We start from the raw sequence: 24,576 nt of genomic DNA, 5'->3' as shown, positions 1-24,576 counted from the left end.
GAGTGGGGGGTTGCAAGGCAATGGGGTTAAGTGACTTGCCCCAAGTCACACAGCTAGGCCATTATTAAGTGTCTGAGGCTGGATTTGAACTCAGCTCCTCTATCCACCGCTCCTCCTAGTTGTCCTGAGGCTGATCTTCTATGGCTCACCACAGTCACCCTCTGAGGTGGGCAGTGAGTAGTAGCCCATTTAGAAAAGAAAACTAAGGTTCAGTGAAATTAGGGAACCCCCTTTGGTCAGTCCATCTGATTGCCTGTTCTAGGTGATCTCCCCCATTGGGCTCAGAGCAGCCCCATTTCCAACACAAGTAATAACAATAAGAGCAACAACTTTCTTTTTTTTAGGTTTTTGCAAGGCACTGGGGTTAAGTGACTTGCCCAAGGCCACACAGCTAGGCAATTATTAAGTGTCTGAGGTCAGATCTGAACTCAGGTCCTCCTGACTCCAGGGCTGGTGCTCTATCCACAATGCTACCTAGCCTCCCCTAGAGCAACAACTTTTTAAAGAGAAATTAGGGTCAGCAGAGCCCTTTCCTTGCATTCCTTCATGTCAGCCTCACAACAACCTCCTGGAGATAAGACATAGCAATACTATTCCCATTTTATGGATGCGATGCCTGAGGCTCAGCTCAGGAAGCTGAGAAGGCCTTTCACTGGCATTCGCCCCACACTGACTGATCTCCCTCCTTACCTTGGCCTCTGCTGGCCTGTCCTCAGTTCCTCCAAGGCCCAACTGAGGTCTGCTCCTCTGTGGGAAGACTTTCCATTCCCTTCTATTCATAGCCTTTCTTAAGAATAGCTATTCCTAGGGGCAGCTAGGTGACGTAGTAGATAAAGCACCAGCCTTGAAGTCAGGAGTACCTGGGTTCAAGTCCGGTCTCAGACAATTAATAATTACCTAGCTGTGTGGCCTTGGGCAAGCCACTTAACCCTGTTTGCCTTGCAAAAACCTAAAACAAAAAAAAAAAAAAATACCCATTCCTATTGGAAAGATGTGGTTTGTACATGGTGATGAGCCTGCTGTCCCCAACCAGAAGGGGAACTCCTATGGGCAGGCCCTGACTTTCCCTGCATATTCCCAGTCCTCACTCAGCATGGTGTCCGGCAAACAGCAGACACTTAATAAATGCCTGTTGACCCAACTTGCCTGGACTTACACGAGTAGGTGGTGATATTGCCAGCAGGATCAGAACTGGAATTTGACCGAGGCACACTGGCCTCTCTGGGCCTCAGTTTCCTTCTGAGATACATAAGAAGGCTGAACAAGATAGCCACTAAATTCTTCGCCATGTCTAATTTTCTATGATTCCACTTGACCTAACAAAGGAAACCCAGGGCAGATCAATGTCAGTCACTTCCCATCTGGATACACTCTAGGGAGCAGCAGGGAGATAGAGAGAAGGTTCTGAGACACCAACCTTCTTCATCAGACAGATGAGTAAACTGAGGCCTGGGCAGGTGAAGCAGCAGATGACAAAGGATTTTTCCCAGACAACAGAGGTCACCCAGCTAATGAGTGACAATGCTGGACTCCAGCATATTGCTTCTCCAGCCAAGGAGCCAGTTCAAAGGAGGGCCCTGAGGGCTTGAGAGAGGAGGCTTCCTTTTCCCCAATATAGTAAACCACAACCCTCTCAAAGGTGTCCTTATGTTTCCAAAGGTGCCCAGGGGTGCACTTGAATTATCTAGAAATTCAACTTGCCATCGCATTGATCTAGTCTAGCTGTCTGACTCTTACATTCTGTTGCACTAGAGGGGCAAAAGAGAACTGCGCCAAAAATCAATCAACCTGAGAAGCACGGCACCATCCTTTTCATTTATGCCCCTCCCCCCCGCAAAGGCCTTCTATCCCTCAGGTCGGACACCATCTCTTCGGCCTCCACATCTGTGCTCTCACTGCTCCTCATTCCTGAACTGGACTTCCTCCTCCCCTTTGTCACTTAGAATATCTAATCAACTAACACAACAGTTCAAATGCCATCATGGCATGAGGCCATTGCCCTATCCCTCTGCCACCCCTGGAGGTCAATGCCTCCCACTCAAAATGACATGTATGCATGTAGGATGTATGGAGCATGTAGTGTGTGGATGGATGGGTGGACATACTTCATAGAATTCTTAGCCTGTGCTCTGGTCTTTTGCAGTGAAATGGCTCAGCACAGAAGGATGTGGTTGCTTCTAAATGATGAATTGATCCCCTTATTGACCCTTGAGAGGGAAGAAGTGCTGACTCGGTACATCTTGGACAAGGAGAGACGCTTCCTAATTCTCTTCTCTTGGGCAGAGGCAGATCGTGTCGGGACTGTCTGAGGCTGCCCTTCCCCCTCTCTCCCGGAGAGCCTGTGGAGTGCTCCCACCTGGCCATCAGAGCAAGGGGGCTTAACCAGGCAAGCCCGAACTGGCTGCCTCTTAGACTTCAGGTTCCTTTGTCTGACTGGAGCTGACCAAACAGCAATCACTGAGCAGACATGAGCTGCTTCCAAGGTAATTCAAGCGGTCTGGAAGCCATGGGTTCAATGGCCAGAGATGACGAATAATGGGACTAGTCTATGGCCTGGAAAGGATAGCCACCAAAAAAGAGACTGAGCCCAAGCCTAAGCCTCTCCCAAAAGCCATGGACCAGAGGCTGTTGTTTGGAGAGTACAGAAGCTAGGTCTAAATCCTGCCAAATGCTTTCTGTTGGATCATTTTCATTCTCTAGTTCTGAAGAACAGAACAGTGGTTATTACTGCTTCCTGTTTACAGTCTCCGCTAATACATGCACCTAGGTAGGAATTAACTGTCTCAGACCAGTTCCATAAGACACAGTGAGTGCACATCTGTTCCCTCTTCTAGGAGACTCTAGACACACACACACACACACACACACACACACACACACACACACACACAACTTAAGCTTTAAATAATTTTCCCAGGGCACCAACTAAAGAGAATACAAAAATGACGCTTAACTCTTTTTATGGGAAGCACCCCACCACCACCCTCAACAGTCCACACACACACTGGCTCCAGAGCAAAGGGAAGGAGAGATAACAGAAGCCCAGAACATCAGGCACACCAGACCTTGGGTTCTTTGGGTGTGATTGTTTTCTCCCTCAATGGAATGCAAGCTCCATGAGGGCAATGGTTGTTTTTGTCATCGTGCCTGGTATTGTCTAACAGATTACAGATGTTTAATCAACATTCAGGATTTCAGCCCATTCCATGACTGTTTCCAGCAAAGACTCCATCTCTCCAATACAGAGACAACTTCTAAATCTCCGGGGCTGAGCTCTAGGGGCACAGTTGAAAGAACAATCTGTTGAATTTTCTTTATTAAGGACAAAAGAAAACACAGAAGCATCTGCTGTGATGAGCATCTGTGTCTGCTAATAGGAAGCCTGGGAAGCTGGGCAAAAATAGATTCACTGGCAAACAGTGTGAGGCAGCAACACCATGGAGAAAATCCGGCCTCCTTCCCTCACCTCCCCTGCCTGGCCCTCCAGGGATCTTCTTTGGCATTATCTTATTCTTGTCCCTCCTGCACATCCCAGGGTCAAGCTTGCCAGCTGCTTCCCCAATATTTGACATCACTGACATCAAGAGGTGCTCTCTGGATACCTCAGAGTAACCCAGAGGAAACTGAGGATGGAATTTCATTCTAATTTTTTACTATTCCTCTCTTGGAAGTAAGTGGACACCACCACGAGATGGGGAAAAGTGTTAACGCCAGAAGGTGATGCCCAGGAGTTTTATGTAGCCCCCCAAATCCACCAAAATCCACTTCTGAGCAGACTCAGAGGATTCCTAGGTTCTCAAGCTATACCAATGAAGCTTCTAGACACTGGAGCTTTGGGTAGCAGCCCAGGGATGTGCTGTGTCTCATCTGAAGATCTGACCCATTACCATGTCGGCTACAAGGGAAGGATTTTTGTTTTTCTTTTCAGTTACAGAAATCTCAAAAAATCTACCACGTTCAGGATTCTTAAGTTGGGGGGAATAAATTCATTGTGTTTTATTTTACTGATAAATCTTTTTCAAAGTAATTTATTTCCTTTGTAATCCTATTTTCTTATATTCATATTCTGAGAAGGGGGTTCCAGACATCACCAGACATACTGCCCGAGATGTCCAAAAAGGAAAGAATTCAACCCCTTGGTGAAGAGAATCCCCTACTTGTCCTATGGACCCTAGAAATATCAAATACAACTCCCCCAAAATTGTTCACCTCTTTTTCCTGTGGACTCTTCTCTCCTCTGGCTACCAGATTTTGTCCAGAATTACAGTCATTAGGCTGTAGGGAGGAAGGGAAAGGGGAGCACACCAGTTCTCTAAATATACGTGAGGAGCAGAAAGATGTGAGTAATGCTAGACTTAATTCCTCTTAGCCCTGGAGAGCAGCAACAGGAACAAGGGGAAGTTGGGGAAAGGTAAATCTGGGTTTGATTTAGGCAAATTAATGGATGGGGGTCTGGCTGAGTTGTTTATGGAATGGAAGGCCAGGCAAATTCAGGACTGGTCCTGCGGCTGTTAAGATAGATTTCAGAAACTCGTCCCCTCGGGGACTTTTTCTCAATCTGAGAATTTAACTGCCCCTGTTAAGCCTTAAAATATGTGTTTCCTCTCCTCTGTTCCTCCAAGGTTCAGGTTTCCCAAGGGTTGGGGGCTTTGGAAGACAGGTGTAGCTTAAAGGACCATTCACAGTGGATAAAGTGGATCATCCCAAAGAGCAGGCTCCCTTTGGGCTTTTCTACTGGGAGCTGTCTGTGTTCTTTCTGCAAGGTCTAGGGACAGCTAGGTGGTGGGTGCAGTGGATGGAGCACCAGCCCTGGAGTCAGGAAGACCTGAGTTCAAATCCAGCCTCAGACACTTATTAATTACCTAGCTGTGTGGCCTTGGGCAAGTCATTTAACCCCATTGCCTTAAATAAATAAAATTTAAAAAAAAACAACCTAATGGGACAGCCAAGCTTCCTCCTGCTATTTACAAATGAAGTCATCAGTTCATAGACCTCAGAGGAGAAGGTACCCAAAGGTGAATTCAGGAACTAGGCCAAAATCACCTGGAGGGAGGGGAAGAAGGGAGTTAGGATTCAAATCCAGGTCTTCTAACCCTTGATCTAGTGAAACTTCCACAATTAAACCCCAGAGCCAAGCTTCTATGGAGAGAGAATGCTGATTTCCAGTCCTGCTCCTCATTTATCATTCATTCATAGGCTCTTCATTTCTGGGCTTGGCATCACCCTAGTAATCTAAAGGACATGTCACCATCACTGGCTTTCTATCTGGCTATAAGCTTTTTGTAGGCCAGGTCTGCATCCTTTGTGCCTCCCATCTCCCTCCATGACCAGCCTCGGGCCTTGAGGTTGAAGGCTGGGCTGACATGTTTTGTAAATGAGCAATGAGGGAGAAAGGAGGAAGCTCCTTTCACTGGGCCCCACTGGAAAACCCAACCACAAAAACCACCAAGGCCCAAGTCATAAAGAGGAATCCAGTCAGCTGGCACCAAACAACCAGAGAAAAGGGAACCAGGGGACTCGTCTCTGGACCATTTAGACCCAAGGTGAAGTTGTCCGTAACATCATCTTTCTACTCTGCACAAGAGGCGTTCGTGAAAAAGCTCCTAAGTGAGAAGGGGGAAAAAGCAAGAAAAACAACTTGTGTGTCTCCTAGTTACTACTTGTGGGATAATGGGGTAATTATGAACTACCCTTAGAGGTATAATTGAGCTTTGCAAGTCCTGTCGGAATCCTTTAGAATCCTCTGGAACCATGACCACCAACAAGAGGAACCAGTCGGGCAGGGACCTGAAATGCAGCTGGAGCAGGTGTGGCCCCAGGCCACAGGGACTTGGCCTGCCAAGGAAGCAGCCAGCTTGGCCACTTGACCGGTACAGGTTTTCAAACAGGAGAGGAAGAGACAGATCCAGCCAGCAAGTTCTACCAGGGTCAGAGGGGCTGCAAGGAGCATCCTGCCAGTGCAGCTCTGCCCCTGTCCTGCCCACCCCACCCCACCCCCAGCACAACTCAACAAACATTCATCATATCTTATTTTCAATCAGTCAACATGCACCTATGGGATCTTGGGGAGAGGGAGACATAAATGAAGCATTATTTCATATTTACTAAACCTGCCTTGGGCATGTTTTATGCAACCCCCTGCATACCCCCAGAAGACCTAAGCTGAGCAGAAACATATTTTAGCCTTTCCACCCCCAGAACAAAGTAGACTTGGGCTCTCAGAGGGAAGGACTAAGGTAATGAAGACACACTAGACTCCAGGCCGGAAAATGAAGGCAAGAATGATGCCAAACATCCACAAAGCACTTGGGGATTCACAAAATACTTTGTGAAGAACATGTAATTTGACATTCACAGAAACCATGAGGAGGATCTACTATCATCACCATTTTACAAGGAAGGAAACTGAGTCTGAAAAGATGGAAAAAACTCATCAAGGGTCTCACCCATAGTCTATGAGTCGAAGACAAGATTCAAACTGGGCTTACTGCCGAAGCCACCATTCTGTCAAGATGCTATGGAGACCTAAAAGGAACTCTGAAAGGGTCTAGTCTAAACGTCACATTTTACAGGGTAGGAAACAAGACACACAGAGATAACTGACTTGCCCAAGGTAACCACACATGCAAAATGTTACTGATCCTGGTTTCAAACCCAGTTTCTCAGTGTCTTCTAAAACCAGGCAATAGAGGTCATAATCACTGCGGTAGTTAGCAGTCATAATATATCGTTAGTGGTAGTTAGCAGTCGCAGTAATAAGTAATAACAGTACTAGTAGTAGGACTAAATAGTAGTATTACTAGGAGTTAGAAACCATAGTAAGGAGTTAGTGGTAGGTAGGTAGGTAGTAGTAAGTAAATGGCAGAAGCAGTAGTAGTAGTGGTGGTGGTGGTGGTGGTGGGTGGTAGTAGTAGTAGTAGTAGTTAGCAGTAGTAGTATTAAAGAGTAGTACTACTAGTAATAAGTAGTTAGTTGTTCCCAACAGCAGTAGTCAGTAGACTGTGGTTCCAGTGGGCATAAGTTAGTAGTAATAGTAGTAAATAAGAGTGGCCCTGGTAAGTAGTTAGTGGTAGTCAGCAGTCGCAGTCAGCAGAGAGCAGTGTCAGCAGTTCATAGTCCGCAGTAATAGCAGTACCGCTAGGAGTAAGTCCTCAGTAGTAGCAGCAGTACTAGAAAGCCATCTGTAGTATCAGGAGTAGTTAGTTATGGCAATAGCAGCAAGAAATCCGTTTGTAGTGCATTTACAATTTGCAAAGTGATAGAAGTGATTTTCCCAGTAACCTCTAGTAGAGGTTCTACTCTGATCTGAGTTCTACAAATTAAATGGAAGCTGACAAAGGCTAACTGGCTTGGCCAGTTACATGGGATAGTGAATAGAACAGAGGTCAGGGAATCAGGAAGACCTCGGTTCCAATCCAGTCTCAGGTTCCGCTTCCCTGGGGGATATGAGAATAACATGAGATCATCTGTGTAACATGTTGAGCACAAGATGGCACTCAGTAAGTATTCAATAATTGCTATGGATTATCTACCTGACAGAGGATCAAAAGAAAGGCTGGGAGGGTCCCAGACTGTATTAACTGAGAGTTCAGACAGGATAGAAAGCAATCGTCAGGCTAAGGAAGGACTGGCCAGGAGGCCACAAGGCTTTCAGATGAAGCTCCAGGCTCTCTCAATGAGTGGGCACAAGAGAACTACCCAGATACTGCTATCCACACCATCAGCAGAATCACAGTCCAATGGCAAGTACTGAAGGTCAGCCACCGCCAGACAAGAGGCAATAGGAATGAGAGGGCACCAGATCTTCTCCCTGCTTCTCCCACTCAGACAAAGGGTGTTTACTGATGGTTTGGGGTGTCAATTCTTCCTGGCCATGTCCCATGCTGCCATATTCCTGAGCTCTAGCCCAATCCCACTCCAGACAGAAAAAGAATTTTCTGATGGTTCCCAAAGGCTTCTGTCACAGATGATGAGCCTTTGGGTAAGTGAATGCCTAACTCTGGGTCATATGATGGGGGTGGGCAAGATCTCAAAGGGGTGCTAACATCTTATGATTTGAGGTTTGACTGGAAAAGGTGTAAAGCAGACTCTTAGGAGCCCCAGACTTTAAGTCACTGGGGTGAACAGTGATTGAACCTGACCGGAGGAGAGCCCTACCTACTACCCACACAGAGCTGGGACACAGGCCAGAAAGTTGGTCTCTCGGAGACACAGCCCAGCTCCATCCTGGATCAAGTTCACAAACTGTCAGAGCCAGACGGTCCGTCAAAGATCATCTAATTTAATTGATGAGGAAAGTGGCATTGGAGGGTTATCCGAGACCCAGGAGAATCTTCCCCCCCCCCCCCCAGGCTGGCACTTTTCAGTTTTCTTCCATCACAATTAAAGCCATATGATTCAATCAAGTATTCAGGTGCCTGATAGCGATTACCCTTATGACCTGACCTAATTAGCAAAGGCTGGGCTGCTTTCTGGAACCAATATGTAAAAAAGGCAGTATCACCCTATTCCATCTCTCTGCTTCCTGTTTCTGCACCCATGGAACTACCTACCTAGCCTTGCCACGGCATCGGGGTGCCACAGTAGGAGGGAAGGCAGGAATACAGAAATAGATATTTGTCTTCAAAGACAACAAAGGAAGACAGAGACAGTTGAAGACCAAATGAACAGAACTGTGAAAAAATCTGAATTTCAGTCTTAGTCCTGGATGTCCCAGGGTTGGAGGCAGTCTTTGTCCTGCCCAGTGGAATGGGGATGGGAGGCCCCAGACCACTTACCAAGGAGGGAGGAAGACAAAAGAGCTCGCAAAGACATTTGGGAAGTGCCCAATATTACTAAACTATTAATGAACTCTGACAATTTCCCTGAATTTTGATAAATGGCATTTATTATGCTCTTCACAAGCTCTCTTGCATGCTGAGCTCTCGAATATTAACAAGGTAATAACAATAATCATTCTCATAAAGGGCCGAGATGGAGAAGAAATGAAGGGGATTCACCTCAGGGATCCAAACTATTCTATCCCTCCAAAGGTCTCCAAACCACGCAGGTAGAAGGAAGGTAGCAGCTTTCCCCTGGACAAGTGCCCTCTTAATGAGCCTCCCAGCTCCAGACTCTCCTCCATCCAGTTTAATTTTCATGCAACAACCAAGTACATAGACTATCCCAACCCCACTGCCCCTACCCTAATGTCTCATCCTATTTCTGTTTAACACAGAACTTTTATTTACTGGATTCATTTACTGTATACTTTATTGTTCTTATCCATAAATCTGACACAATATCTCTAGAGTGCATAATTTCTCCCAAGACAAGAAATGGGCCTTTGTGGTTTGTCTTTGAATTCTTTTAGCCCAGTGACTGAAACCCAGCAGGTGCCTTATAAATGCCTGCTGATTTATCCAATCAGAAAATCATCTGATTCTGTCACATAAGCCTCTCCAAAAGGAACAAAAATGATCATAAAAATGGGGGGGGGGGGGACCCTGGATGTTAAACCATCCCCCCAACCCCCCAAATACACACACTAAACCTCCAGAGAATGGACAAACACACATTTGAGCTTAAGTGACTCTCCTGAGGTCCTATTTGCAGTTGAATTTGACCAGGATCCAAAAGTGGGGTTACACTTTGTTTTGTTTTGAGTTTGGTTTTTTGGTGGTTTGAGGTTTTGGGGTTTTGGTTTTCCCCACCATAAGATGCCACCTCTGGCATTATCTAAAGCCCTAATTTTGCCCAACACTTTAGAGACATCATCTCATTCCAACCTCATGGTAGTTCTGGAGGTATTATTCTCCCCATTTTACAGATAAGGAAACAATAACTTACTCAGAGTCACTGGCTCACCAGTAAGTCCCAAAGGCTGATCAGATGAGATAATGTAAGAGAGAAGAGAGTTACAAGGGTCTTCAGCCAGAAAACAGCACAAGGGAGCTAGCTACTGGCTGATGATACTTTCCCTAGCGGATGGTGTGATATTGGGGCTCTCTACTAGAATGTTCTCAGGAAGACCCCTGCCTGAAATGCTCTCCCCTCTTCATCTTTGCCTTTTAATCCCAACTAAAAGCCTGCCTTCTCCAGGAAGCTTTTGCCAACCTTCTTAATGTTAGTGTCCTCCCTCTTCATCAATCCCCATTTCATCTGTTTGGCCAAATCTGTTGGCTTGTCTCCTCCATTGGCCTGTGGACTCCTCCAGGACAGGAATTTTAGCAGACTTCTGGCACTTTATAAATGTTTACTGTCTCTCTGACAATAGAAGTTGTGTGTATGGGGGGAGAGGGGGTGTTAAGTGAGATCTATTTTCCTCAAGTGTTACTAACCTCAAGAGCTGCTATAAGAAGTCACGGTGATAAAAGATCCCTGCTCTCCTGGGACTACTTCAGGTAAAGCTGCTTAAGAAGCCTGGGGAAGAGGAGAGGTCCCTGAAAGAACCCAGGAATCCAGAATCCAGACTCAAGCTCACCTGAACAGTGTGACAGAAGGGAACAGAACACAAGGATGCCAATATGGGAACACTTTCAAATAATGAGAATTCATTATTTCTTCTCGTGAGGTGGCTTTCCTTGGCCTAAACCTGGTAGCCAGTTTTATCCATGTTAGAGGAAAAGTACTGGCTTTGGAGTCAGGGAAACTGGGATCCAATCCCTGGTCAAAGCAATGAACCTCTCTGGGGCTGCAGTTCCCCTGCTGAAAGAGGACCTCTCAGACCTGTCCTGGCTGGCTTGAGGTCTGGCTCAATCAGTGGCCGTTCATACGATACAGCTGAGGTATCACAAAGATAAGGTATTGCATAAGCTTTAACAAGTGTGCCACAGTGCTGAATACGGGAGACCCAAAGATGAGGAGCCCGGACCTGAATGGTGAAGACAGAGCTGGAGCTAGTCACATCGGGAGGTGTCTGGCCAGTGGAATGGGCTCCGCTAGAGAAGTCCTCCTATGCACATGGTCATAGCAGAACAAAGCAAGGACGACAAGATGGAAATGTTTCTCATCCAAAAAGAAACCTGTCTGCAGGGAGAAAGAAAATGGTCTCCCCAGGGAGTTGTGGCCCTTCAGAGGGTAGAAGGGGCCAGTGTGCATCCAAAGAGGCCGACATCCGCCCTCCCCGCCCTCCCCAGGTCTCCAGCTGGCCCTGACCGCCGCTGCCCCATGCTTGGCGGAGCGGACAGAAAACAGCAGCTAACCATGAATGGAAGCGAATCCTGTCACTTGAGGTGCCTCCTTGTCCAAATGCAGCAGAGATGGGCAAGTTTCCTGAACCGAGGCCCGTTTTCAGGGAAGGGGGGAAGGAATGCTCAAATGACTGGTGTTTTCTGGAGGGTCTCGGGGAAGATGACGCCCCTGGCCCGAGGTCTCCCGTGCGGTGGCAGGGAGGCCGGGGGGAGCCCCTCCTTGGCTAGAGCTGCCCAGGTTGGAGATCCTGGGGACTCGGGGCGGTGTGCCCGGCCCCTCGGGGGCAGCCGCGGCGCTGGATGAAGGCAGCGGCCACAGCCCGGCTTGGGCCATCTCCAGAAGGAGAAATAATCTACAGGTTTCCCGGGGCCAGACAAAGCCTTTCACTCCTCTGACAGTTGGGGGGTGTGTGTGCGTGTGTAAGAGCCCCAGCCTTCCAAACCCGGCAGGCCCGGGGCCACTCTGGGGGGCCCCGGTCCTCGGTGTGGGCACGGGGGGCCGCTCGGCTTCGCCCCAGCTGCCCGTTGCGGTGGTCCGAGGGCAGGGCCCCCGGGGCCCCGCTGTGCCCCGTCCGTCCCGCTGCAGTGGGGCACGGGCCCGCAGGTGGGCATCGGGGGCCGGGCCGGGCTGGGGCAGCGGCTCTCCCGCAGGGAGGCGCCCGGGCCGCCCCCTCTCTCTTTGGCTGCCAACTTTCGGGCCGGAGCCGCCCGGCCAAGCGGGGACCCCCCCCCCGGCGCCCCGGACTCGGGGAGCAACTGGTCGCCCCGCGGCGCCCCGAGCCCCGCTCCGCCGCCCGTCCCGGGGTCCGACACGGGGGGATAAGGGGAGGCGCGGCGGCGGCCCCGGCCCGGCCCCCGCCTACCGAGCATGGAGAAGATGAAGTCCTTGGCCGTGTGGATCTCCAGGGCCCGCTGGTCGTCGTACTCGCGCTGCTCGTGGCGCCCGAACTCCTGGATGAGCCGCGTGAGCTCCTCCAGGCGGGCGCCCGAGCGGAAGTCCAGCTCCGGGCAGGCGGCCCTGGGGCCCCCCGCGCCCGCGCCGGAGCCCGCGCCCGCGCCCGCCTTGCCGGCCCCCGGAGCCGCCATCTTCGTGCGCAGCGCCCGGCCCGGCCCGGCCCCGCCGCGCCTCCTCCGCCTCCCGCCGCGCGCTCCGGGCCGCCGCGGGCGGGGCCGCGCCTCGGGGGCGGGGCGGGGGCGGGGCCCGGCGCGGGCGGGGCCGCGCCTCGGGGGCGGGGCGGGGGCGGGGTGGGGGCGGGGGCGGGGCGGGGCGGGGCGGGGCGGCTCGGTCCGGCTGGGTCCGGCCTGGCCCGGGCCCGGCTCCGCCCCGCGACGTTCACCCGCCCGAGCCCAGCGGCCGCGGCCCCCCCGCGCAGCCTCGGCGGCGGCGGCGGCGCCATTTAAAGGCGCAGCGCACCCGGCGCCGCGCCCCCACACGCCCCCCCCCCCGGGCCCCCCATCCCAGACTTCCCGATCCCCCCACCCCGCTTTCCTCAACTTGGGGCGGGGAGGGAGGGGCTGAGACCGGCCCCCGACTGCCCCAAACAAGGTGGGCAGGACACCGGGCCGCGGGGCCTTTGGGGGCCCCCACGGCCTGCCCCGGGGGGACACTGAGTCTCGGTGCGGCCGGGCCGGCGCGGCTTGTGGGCGCCCAGGCCGAGCACCCCGCAGGCTGCACCGACCCCCATTCTCCGGGCCCCACTGGGCCACCTTTCCTGAGATGCGCCCGCGGGCGGGGCAGCAGCCCCTGGGGGCGCTAGGAAAGGCGGGCACCCCCCGAAGGGCACCGGGGAGCCCGCCCCGAATCAGACAACAGGGACAGGCCTCCACGCGGACGGACCACGGCTTTTCCCGGGCCAAAGGGCTTCTGGAAGGTGCAAGGAAAAGGGCTGTGTGCCCCAAAAGCAGGCAGAGGTGGCGAGGAAAGCCAGGAGGGCAAGCTTGGGGCCCCTCCACACCAGGGTGGGCGTTGTGACCCTCAGGATGAATGGGCCTGGCCATCCACTGAGGACCGCACTGCCCGGGGCGAGGCCCCGAGGGGTCACCCAGAGAACACTTCAAAAACCAGAGGCACCCTGGAGTGGCGGGCCGGGCAGCGCGGGGGCCCAGGCAGCCAGAGTCCAAGCGCAGGCTTCCCTTGCCGGAGACTCAGCCGCACAGGCCCCTACCAAAGCCGATCCGTCCCTTGGCAAAGAGCTGGGCCTTCCCAGGCACAAGACCCTGAACTAACTCTGCCCGGGGCGGCCTATGGGCAGGCAACGGGAGGACACCTGAGGCAAGCTAGGACGCCGAGCAGAGGACGGGATCCAGCTTCGGATCCAGCCTCGGACTTGGGACAGTCTCCCTCACTTCAGTCCCATCAATGGGCAAGACATCACCCCGTGATTTCATCGATCCACTGAAATGAAGGGTGAAGAGCAACATAGTAGTGCTCAGCACCAGGATACCGAAAAGGTTCCTACTCGCAAGAAGCTTTCATTCTAATGAAAAAGATAACCAGGTATGTATGGGAATGTGTGTAGAATACATGTAGGATACATATGTGTGATGTGAGAACATGCGTGAATATAAAGAATAGATGTGAATCAAAATATATGTGACTATAAATGCAAGAATAAAGATAATTGGAAATTCCAAGTACTTCAATATAGGGGAGTTTGAGAAAGAAACTGCTGGGCCCCATTTTCTCCCATCATCATCATGCCATGCCAGCATGGGCTGGTGCTGGCCCAGCTCACAGGTTCTCATGGTGGTTTGACTGGAATCTTTTGGTTCGGATTGGGTAAATGAAGCCATTTTCACATCCTCTAATGGCTATTTGTTTCATGAAACATAAAAGGAAAGTGAGATAGAAGGAAGAATCATTCATATCTCTATTAGTTCAGATGCATTTATTTTGAGGATAAAATGAAGTGTGGTACCAAGGGAACCAAAAAAATAATAAACCAGATGAACAAAGGCAAGACTGACTAGTCTTACTGATTTTACCTCCCCAACATCTCTCCTATTTGTCCTGACACCTGCCCTCCCTAGTTCAAACCCTGATCTCCATTCCAGTGGGTGATGGAGATGCCTGCCCCATAAGTATCCCTGGATAATGTCTCTCTCTTTTCTCCTCTATCTCCCACATAGCTGCCAAGCTGATATTCCTAAAACTCAGATATGATCAGTTCCTCCTTTTAACCTCTAAGATCAACTACCGACTAGCACTTTGTACACAGGCCGCCAAACACTGGTCACCTCCCACCTGTTCAGTCAGATTTCATATTTACTGTACTGTATATTGCGGCAAGGACAGCTAGGTGGTAGAGCAAAGAGAGCACCAGACCTGGAGTCAAAAAAGATGAGTTCAAATCTGGCCTTAGACCCTAACCGTGTGACCCTGGGCAAGTCACTTAACCCTGTTGGCCCCAGATCCTCATCTATAAAACGAACAGGAGAAAGGAATGTATCTTTGCCAAGAAAACCCCAAATGGGGTCATGAAGACTTGGACATGATTCAAAGGACTCAGAAACAACAGTCCTTGGTGATAGTGATGATGGTGATAAAAATGATGAAAGCTAATAGTAACCTTGTGCCTTAAGGTTTGCAAAGCACTAAAAATGTTTTAATTTTATCTTCCCTGTAAAGTAGATGTTCTAATTCTCATTTTATAGTTGAAGAAACTGAGACTGAAAGGTTGTTCAAGGTAATACAGGAAGTGTTGCAGTAACCAAACTCAGGACCGCCTGTCTCCACACCTTGATTTCTGTCCCCTCTACCCACCTTGCTTCACTGCCCAAACTGATCTGCCCCTCATTCCATACTTTCTCTCTCTCTCTCTCTCTCTCTCTCTCTCTCTCACACACACACACACACACACACACACACAAACCCTATGTATTCTCTTTCCTCATCTCTCTCTGCCTCTTAAAGCCTAACCTCCCTTCCTTCCTCCTGCACAAGGATTTCCTAACATCCCAAGAAATCAGCATTTTCTTCCTGATGCAATCAGAATATAGTTGGTATTTAATTATCTGGGTACTCAGAAGGCCTTTCCCACCAGAAGAATAGAAGCTCCTGACATCCAGGAATTGTTTCATTTTTGAACCCACAAAGAGCATCACCTCAAGTAGATTCTTTATTAGTTTTTGTTAAATGGTGATGATTGATTACAAGAATCTGCTAAGTGGCAGAGTGGGTAGAGTGCTTCAGAGGCTTAGACCCTCAGCCTCAGTTTCCTCCTCTATAAATGAGGTTAATAATAGCACATACCTCATGGGGTTATAGAGAGGCTTAAGTGAGATTATATTTGTAAAGTGTTTTGTAAATCTTAAAGAATAATGAATAATTAAATTATTAATAATTAACAAGGATCATTATTGTTCTTTCATTGCACTGAAATCCCAACATAGTGAGGAGAGAGGGTTGTATTTCATAGACAAATCCTCTGTTTAGTTCCTTTTGAAGCCAAGTGCTTTTAAACTAACAGCTAGTCAAAGAAGGTACAACAAGTATTATAAACTCCATTTTGCAAATGAGCAAAACGAGGCTCTCACAACCAGAGCTTTGTACCAGTGCTTTTGCTGGGGGGGAAAAACCATTTCTACCCTCCTAAGCTGCCTCTCAGAGGAGAGTGGGCAGTCTTGGAGTCCTGAAGGGAAAAGCCATTTCTACTCAAAAAAAGAAATAGTAGCATTATAGTGTGCCATGAAAGTAAGTCTTTAGATAGTGCCATTAGTCTGTAGAACAGATTTTTAAGACTCTAAGAGTTTGATAGACTTTCAGAAATGCTTACCCATTTTGAGCATTATAGCCCGTCCTTTCATGTTTGGAAGTCTTGGGGGGAAACCCATCACAGCATCAGGAGAGATCTACTTCCTTAAAAGTCTGGCTAGAAGGAAGCACCTGGGGTCTGAAACACTGAAGTCAGTGGGGAGAGTGGGGAGCCAAAGTTAGCATGAAAAATAGTAAGAGACGGAGCCACTTGATGAATTAATGAAATCAAATTTTAAATGATTCTCTGAGCCTGGTGAGGCTTTAAATAGCATCCCTGGGTGACTTGGAAGGTTGAAATTTAGGATAGACTCATACTGACAAATGGAAGTGGCCCAGTTCTCTCAGATTTTGCAAAGTTCCTATTTAACCTTGCCCCTCTCCAATCCCTCATTGACATGGCTCCTAATCACCTGCTCAAATACCTTACCAGCTCCCTGTGGCCTTTATAGGGTAAATGGGAAAATATCCAGGCTGGTACTGAAAGTCCTTTGTGACTTGATTTCAGCCTCACTCCACAGCAATCTCCAGTAAGTCTCCTCCTCCCCTCCCTCCCCAAACACACATGCTACATCAGGAAACTTTCTTGTACCCCTTAGTGCTCATCTCCTGTTTCCCAACTTTGCACACCCTCTTCCCTCACCTATGCCTGCTGGAATCTTGATGAGTCTCAAGGCTCAGCTCAGATGCCTTGCCCATCCTCCTAGTTCTACTTGCCCCCCCACCATCCCCCTACCACCCACATGTCAGAAGCTGCCTAACATTCACTCTGTTTCTAGTTCGTATTTTCTGGTCTGGATGTATTTCTTTTCCCTGTGTGCTATAAGCTCCTTAGAGGTCTGAGCTATTTTCCATTTCTGTCTTTGTATAGCTCAGTGTTTGGCAGAAAGCAAATTTCACAGAATTGGATTAAATTAGAAGAGCAGACACAGGAAGGACACAGAGGACCTGATGGAGAAGGTTCCATGCTCATTACAAGAGATCTAGTGTTCTCTGAATTCTCTGCAGACCAGAACATGTGGGTGTGTTTCTGTGTGTCTGTGTTCATGTGTGTGTGTGTGTGTGTCAGTGTATGTGGAGGGGTAATACAAACATCTCTAGCGCAAGGGAAAAAACTGGGGAAATCTAGGAAGGCCTCTCAGAAGAGGCAATGCTTGAGCTGAGCTTCAAAGGGATCCACATTTTCCAAAAGACCAAAATGACACAGGAAGGCAAGCTGGGCATGGGGAATCATCTATATGAAAGCACAGAGGTGAGAGATAGAATGATGGATACTGGAAACATCAGGATAAACGGGCTGAAATAGAGACAGTCCCAGAGAGAGACACAACTGGAAGGGCCCTGAGAGATTGTCTCATCCCATTTTACAGCTGAGGAAACTGAAACCCAGGATGAGGAACTGATTCAAGTCTTTCTAGTCTCCATTCAAGGCTACCTCCCCAGTGGGGATCACTCTTTTGACCAATGAATTATTTCTGAGGTTACAAGTTTTACAGTCGCAGAAATAAAGGTTGAGTATTGACGCTCTTCAAAATCAGACCGTTTTGGCTCCAGAGCTGCTAACTTTCATTCTTAGAAAGGGTCTTTCCAAAGAAGGCCCACAAAAAAGCAAAACATAACATAACAAGCACCACAATAAGGTTGAGCTCTTTTAAGAAACAATTGATTTTGGTTTTTTCTCTGCAACAGTTACGTCCCCTGGCAGGGGTGGTTTCCAGACCTCTTAGCCCACAGATGTCAAGACAACAGACAACTGGTCAGAAGGAAACAAGGGCGAGACTCTATGGCATTGCCTATAATTGGATCTGGGTTGCAGTCCTGGGACTCAGTCCCAGGGCCAAGAGGAATACTAGCTCACCGAATTTGCAACTCCAGGGGAGCTAGGACTCTGTACACAGTTGCAGGGTAAAAAATAGTGCTTGTGATAGCTCACAGACCAGAAAGGAGTAAATACAGCATCATATTACCTTGGAAGAACTGAAAACTTAGAGTCCCCAGAATTATCTTTGAAAAACCTTTACAAAAAACCTGAAACTTGGGACAATGTCCTATCTATTCTGGACAAGAAATAGGCTGAAAAAATGAGCAAACAGCAGAAAAAGATTTTTACTATGGAAAGGGTGACAGAGAAGATCAAAACAAAAACTTAGAAGATAAAGTCAAAACCGCTACATCCAAAGCTTCAAAGAAAAATATGAATTGGTCTCAGGTCATGGCAGAGCTCAAAAAGGATTTTTAAAATCAAGAGAAATAAAGGGAAAATATGGGGGAAAAATAAGAGTGCTAGAAGTAAATCATGAAAAAAGTCAATAGCTTGGAAAAGAAGGCACAAAACATACTGAAAAAATATAGAACCTTTAAAAATCAGAATCAAAAGATAAAAGGGGCACCAAAAAAATCCAATGAACAGAAGAAGCCTTGAAAAACATAATTGATGGGAGCGGCTAGGTGGTGCAGTGGATAGAGCACCAGCCCTGGAGTCAGGAGTACCTGAGTTCAAATCCAGCCTTAGACACTTAATAATTGCCTAGCTGTGTGGCCTTGGGCAAGCCACTTAATCCCATTGCCTTGCAAAAACCTAAAACAAAACAAAACAAAACAAAACATAATTGACCAAATGGAAAAAGATGGACAAAAATTCACTGAAGAAAAGAACTCTGAAAAGTAGCACTGAACAAATGGAAATAATTGCTTAAAAATTAGAACTGAGCAAGTGGAAGCCAATGACTCCATGAAACAACAAGAAAGAATGAAACAAAATCGAAAGATTGGAAAAAAATTTTAAAACTTAAAATAACTCTGGGAAAAAAACAACTGAAATGGAAATCCAACTGGATTGGAGATCCAGGAGAGATCATTTAAGAATTATTAAACTATCTGAAAGTGATGATCCCCCCCCCCCAAAAAAAAGCATCTAGACATCCTCTTTCAAGAAATTATTTGGGGGCAGCTAGGTGGTATAGTGGATAGAACACTGGCCCTGGAGTCAGGAAGACCTGAGTTCAAATCCGGCCTCAGACACTTAATAATTACCTAGCTGTGTGACCTTGGGCAAGTCACTTAACCCCATTTGCCTTGCAAAAAACCTAAAAAGAAAAAGAAAAAGAAAGGATCAAGGAAAACTGGAATCAGAGGGGAAGATAGAACTTAAAGGAATTCCCCAACCACCTCTTGAAAGACATCCTGTAGTTCCCAGATCAAGGAAAAATATACTGCAAGCAACCAGAAAGAAACCACGCAAATATTGAGAAGCCACAGTCACGTTAACACAGATTTAACAATTTCTACATTAAAGGATCAAAGAGTTTGGGTTATGATATCCTGAAGGACAAAGGAGCTTGAGTTATTAGCAAAAATTACCTACCCAGCAAAACTAAATATAATCCATCAGGAGGAAAAATAGGTATTCAGTGAAATAGAGGACTTTAAAGAATTTCTAATGAAAAGACCAGAGTTGAATAGAAAATTGTACTATCAAAGGAAGACCCGAAAAGAAGTATTAGGTAAACATGAAAGAAAAATCATAAGGAATTCACTAAGATTAAACTGTTAACACTCCTACATAGGAAAATGTTACTTGCAACTCCTAAAAACCTTAACATTATTAGAGCAATTACAAGGAGCATGCATCTACAGAGACCAGGGATGTGAGCTGAATGCTAAGGAATAATTGCCAAAAGAAAACAAAGGTGTTGGAAGAGGGAGAGGGAGAATGAGGCAAATTATCTGACATAAAAGAGATACAAAGGAGATTTTAGAGTGAAGGAAAGGAATGGGGAGGTAAGGGGATCATGTTCACCTTAATCTCTTTGAAATTGGCTCAGTGGGAAAACCAGATACAAAAAGCAGGAGAGGAAGGAAATAAGAGAAGGAGTGAAGGGTTAGAAGGGAGGACCGATTGGGGGAGGTAAAAATCAGAAGCAAAATGCTTTTGTGAATGGAGAGGGTGAAAGGAGAGTGAGAGTAGGAGACACAGTAGGGAAGATAGGATGGAGGGAAATACTTAGTAATCAACACTGTGAAAACATTTACAACAAATTTCTTGTAAAAATTTTATTTCTCAAAGATGTAGAGAACAATCAAATTTACAGAAAAAGAGCTACTCATCTGTTTATAAATGATCAAAGGATATGATCAGTTTTCCACATGAAATAGAGTTATCATATAATAATGCTCTGAATCACTATTGATTAGAGAAATGCAAATAAAAACAATTCTAAAGTATCACCTCACACCCAGCAGATTGATTAATAATGACAGAAAAAGGAAAATGACAAGTGTTGGAGCGCGTGTAGGAAAATTGAGATGCTAATGTTCTGTCGGCAAAATTGAATACTGATTCAATGACTCTGTAGATCAGTCTGGAAGTATTCCCCAAAGGACTATAAAACCAAGCATACCCTTTGACCAAGAATTATCATGCCTAGGTCTATAACCCAAAGAGATTAAAAAAAAAAGAAAAGGATTTATATGTACAAAAATATAGCAGCTCTTTTAATGATGGCAAAAAATTCAAATCAGGAGATATCTCTCAATTGGAGAATGGATGTAAAAGTTGTATATAATCACGATGAAATAGTATGCCATAAATGATGAACAGGATACTTCTGGAAAAAACTAGAAAGTATTTCATGATCTGAAGCAAAGTGAAATGAGCAGTACCAGGAAAATGTGGTACACTGTTACTTAGCTATTCTCAGTGATCCAGTGATCCAAGACATTTATGCAGGACTTACAATGGAAAATGCTATTCATCTTAAGAGAAAGAACTGATGTTGTCTGAATGAAAATCAAACCATACTTTTTCCTCTACTTTAATGGAAGTGGGTGATTGTGTTTTCTTTCACAACATTATTATGTGGAAATAAAAAAATTAAAATTATATTTTTTTAAAAGTCATACCCTTAAAGAAGGTCTGTCTCCTGGGCTAGGACTGGGGACACTGAGCAATGGCCAAAGTTTACTAACTGTAGATCTTCAGAAGAGATACTTGAGTGAGGGCAATATTGGCTTGGCAACATACTCCCACAATCTGGTCTTCTAATTTTACTGCTCCTCCTTGAGGTGTCCAAGCGGAAAAAAAATAAATCCCTGGAAACTTCTTGTGGGTCTCTCTGTTCTGAAAAGAAATGTGCAGCAATCTGCTGTGTCCAATTGCTTCAAAATGAGAAGGGGTGTTTCCATCAGTGTCTACTAGTCTATATGCTGAAAAACCCTCAGAATCTTTTCTTGGCAAGGAAACCTCCAGAATCCCAAAGGGGAAAGATGCCTTAAGTGTGCATTTGGTGTATTAGGATGCTCTCCATATCTCCAAATCTCTGGGGACAAAAGAGTTGGCAGTATGCCCCTGGAAGGCCCTCAGCAGCTAAGAGCTAGTGGATTGGGGGTGGGGTGGGAGAGGGTGCAGGAAGGATGCTCAGGCCCCAGAAATCTTTCTGAGTGGGGACAAAGGGCCAGTACCAAAATAGGAAATTCCAGGATTTATGTACAAGATCCTTAAATGAATCAAACAGAGCTTCAAGGCCTTAAAATAGAAGAAAAGCACACCCTCTTCTGGGACCCAGGTGTAATGTGAATGAATTTATGGATGAAATGATAAATGATAAATGATGAATTAATCACTGGGTTAAGGAAGACCAAAGTACCTCATTCTTATTTCCAACAAACCCAATAGAAAAAGTTGTCTAGGGTTTGTCTTGGATGTTTATGGGATAATTCTTACTTTCTGAGAAGGAAAGTGCTTCATTAAGCCCAGATAAGCCCTGTATCAATATCACAAACCTCTCTGGTGACAGAGGAGGAAGAGGCCAGGGACCTAACCAAGGAGATGGGCAAAGGAAAGAAAGCTGCCAAGAGCTGCCAGTTCAGCTTCACTTAGAAATGGCCAAGCAATTGTTTGGTTCTCAACTCCAGTTCTAGTAGTCCCCTCAAATTCAGAGCAAGTATTGTATCTTTTCCATTCAATGGTTATTTAGTCAGCAGCCCTTGGGTGCAAGGCACTAGAGATGCAAGGATCTTTAAGGGACTCTCTAAGTCAAAACCCTAAAAATCCAATTAAGAGAGTAAAATAAAAACCATAGAATTGCCGACCTAGAGGAGTGTGCATATGTCTATATGTGAATGTAGATAGATAGATAGATGATAGATAGATAGATAGATAGATAGATAGATAGATAGATAGATAGATGATATATAGATAGATGATATATATGGAGAGAGAGAGAGAGAGAGAGGTGTATATATGTTGGTTCTTGTCCATTATCAGAGGACCAAAAGGAGATGCTATGTCAGAGATAAGTGACCTACTGAGGTTGAACAGACCAATATGAGCTTGCAATGCCTTACCACAGATCCAGCACAAATAATCCTTATGAACACCTGACATGGTTACTCTAAATGTAAGCATCTCATGTTTCTTTTGAGCTGCTCCCATTCTGCCTTGCTCAGAGAATACGGAACGTGCCATTCTGAGGGGTCCTGTGCAGTATCCCTCACACTTCCCAAGTAATTTCAAAGTTCTTGAGAGACATTGACAGTCCTTGTACCCTTTTTTTCTGACCCACCTTGTGAGCCCTTGCCCTGTGGGAATTCTCCATAAAAATAGTCTTTTTGGCAAGTGTGCTTCTGGCCTTCTGACAGCATGGCCAGCCTATCGTAGTTGCATTCTCTCTAGTAACATTTGATTGTTTGACAGTTTAGCTCAGGAAAGGACCTCAGTGTCTGGTGCCTTCTCCCACCAGGTGATCTTCAGAATCTTCCCAAGATAATTTAAATGGAAGCCACTCAGTTTCCAGACATGGCACTGGTAGACTGTCCAGATTTTACAGGTATATAGCCATGAGGTCAGCACAACAGCTCTGTAGACCTTCAGTTTGGTAATCAGTCTAATATCTCTTTCCTTTGAAGACTCCAAGACAGGAATCTAAGCTAGCTCTGACAATGTATGTGTCCACCTCATTGTCCATGTGTACCTCCCTGGAAAGGACACTGTCAAGGTAAATGAACTTGTCCACAGTACTCAGAGCTTCTCCATTTGCTGTAATTAATGGTTCCTTATATGGATGGTGTAGTACTGATAGATGGGGTGTGTTTTCTTAGTATTAATTGTTAGGTCAAAATGAGCACAAGCAGCAGAGACTCAATCTATATTTTGTTTCATCTTGGCTTCAGGGGCTGCTGTGAGTGCACAACCAACCATCTATCATGCACCAACACTCCCTCCACTTTGGTTTTGGTGTGTAGCCTTTTCAAATTGCAGAATTTACCCTCAGCGTGGTAGCTGACCTTGATGCCGTGCTCTTCCTCAGTGAACACGTTAGTTATAGTAGGGCTGAAAACATCATGCTAAGTAGCAGGGCAGCAAAGAAATAGCCTTGTTTTTACTCTCTAGGTGACCAGGAAATCTGGAGAGCATCATCTGCTATCCAGAACTTGCTGTCATGAAACTGATGAACTTCTCTGGACAACTAAATTTTGACACAGTTTTTCATAAACCCCACAATGGATAGTATCCGAGGTCTCTGATCTCACCACACATTGCCTTCATCATTCTCACATCCTGTATTTCTCTTCTCTCTGTAATCATTAGTCTATTAGATGCCAATTTTTGCTACAGGTGCCTCCAGGAAGTTTTATTGCATTTAGGTAAATGGAAGACAGTGCTGGTGATGAGAAGGTCATGAGATGCACAAGTCTTCAGTAGTAGATGACTATCACTCTTGCTGTTTCCAATTCCATTCCTCCCAAGGACTCCCTGCCATATGTGATAATCTAAGACTTCTCTAGCATTAATATCACCCAGAATTATAAGTTTGTCCTCTTGATACATTGATGATAAGGGTCTTCAGGTCTTCATTGCTTTCTTTGACTTCATCAGGATTCCTTATGGTGGGAACACAGGTGCTAATGACAGTGGCATGGTGTTTTCATGCAAGTGGCAATTGCATTGTCATGAGCCTGAAGTCCACTTCATTTGATAGGCATATAATCTTGTTGACTGGATTAATTTTGATTGCAAACCTACCCCAGCTTCATGGTCCTTCCCTTCACTGTGACCACTCCAGAAAAATGCGTATCCAGTTTTGACTTCAGGAAGCTGACCTTCATTTGCCAGCCTTGTTTCACACAGGGCTGCTCTTTAGGTGTGATACCTGCTGAGTTCCCTTGCCATAAGAACTGCTCGTCTTCCAGGTCTATTCGATTTTGTGTTGTTCATAAGTGTGTGCACATTCCTTGCATCAGTGGTGAGTGGAATGAATCTTCTTTCAAGTTTTTGTACATTTTTGTTTTCACTTCAGGGTGGGATTCCTGCCTGTCACAGTAATCAGGCCAGGATTGGGTAAGCAGACAATTTTTAGGGCACATTTTATAGACCCTTCCTCATACCAGGAGGTGATCCTTAAAAGGCTGCCCAATTCCACTGCTGCTTTCAGTAGGGAAAAGATCCTATGGCCTGGGCCACTGGTGTAGAGGGTTGTGACTACAGTTCCCGGTGTATCCACACATCCTGCTTCATCATTTACCTTTCGACTTTGAGACAGGAATAGTAAAAAGGGTAGGGGTGATGTCTTCATGTGTAAATTGGATTGAAGTGAGGCAGAGTTGCATGAAGGCATCAGTCTCACTCTCACTTCCAAAGTTATCACAGTCCAG

General features: G+C 46.6%; 1 protein-coding gene and 1 long non-coding RNA gene across 3 annotated transcripts in view; one reads left to right on the top strand and one right to left on the bottom strand.

The window, feature by feature from the left end:
• Positions 1 to 12,275, bottom strand: part of MB21D2 (Mab-21 domain containing 2) — a 106,182-nt gene extending 93,907 nt beyond the window's left edge. Inside the window, exon 1 of one of the 2 annotated variants that reach the window (XM_074190628.1) lies at positions 12,035 to 12,275. In XM_074190628.1, coding sequence (XP_074046729.1) covers positions 12,035 to 12,257 — 223 coding nt within the window. In that variant the 5' untranslated portion in view covers positions 12,258 to 12,275. The remainder of the gene's footprint in view (positions 1 to 12,034) is intronic. The other variant, XM_074190629.1, reaches the window with a different exon arrangement.
• A 252-nt stretch (positions 12,276 to 12,527) lies between these two features.
• The window catches only part of LOC141490574 (uncharacterized), a 38,807-nt gene continuing 26,758 nt past the window's right edge, over positions 12,528 to 24,576 (top strand). Inside the window, exon 1 of the long non-coding RNA XR_012469271.1 lies at positions 12,528 to 13,668. This is a non-coding gene — a long non-coding RNA (uncharacterized LOC141490574). The remainder of the gene's footprint in view (positions 13,669 to 24,576) is intronic.

The sequence above is a fragment of the Macrotis lagotis genome, chromosome 6, assembly GCF_037893015.1.
Source record: "Macrotis lagotis isolate mMagLag1 chromosome 6, bilby.v1.9.chrom.fasta, whole genome shotgun sequence".
In the NCBI taxonomy this organism is placed as follows: Eukaryota; Metazoa; Chordata; class Mammalia; order Peramelemorphia; family Peramelidae; genus Macrotis; species Macrotis lagotis.
This window is presented reverse-complemented; position numbering and strand designations above follow the sequence as displayed.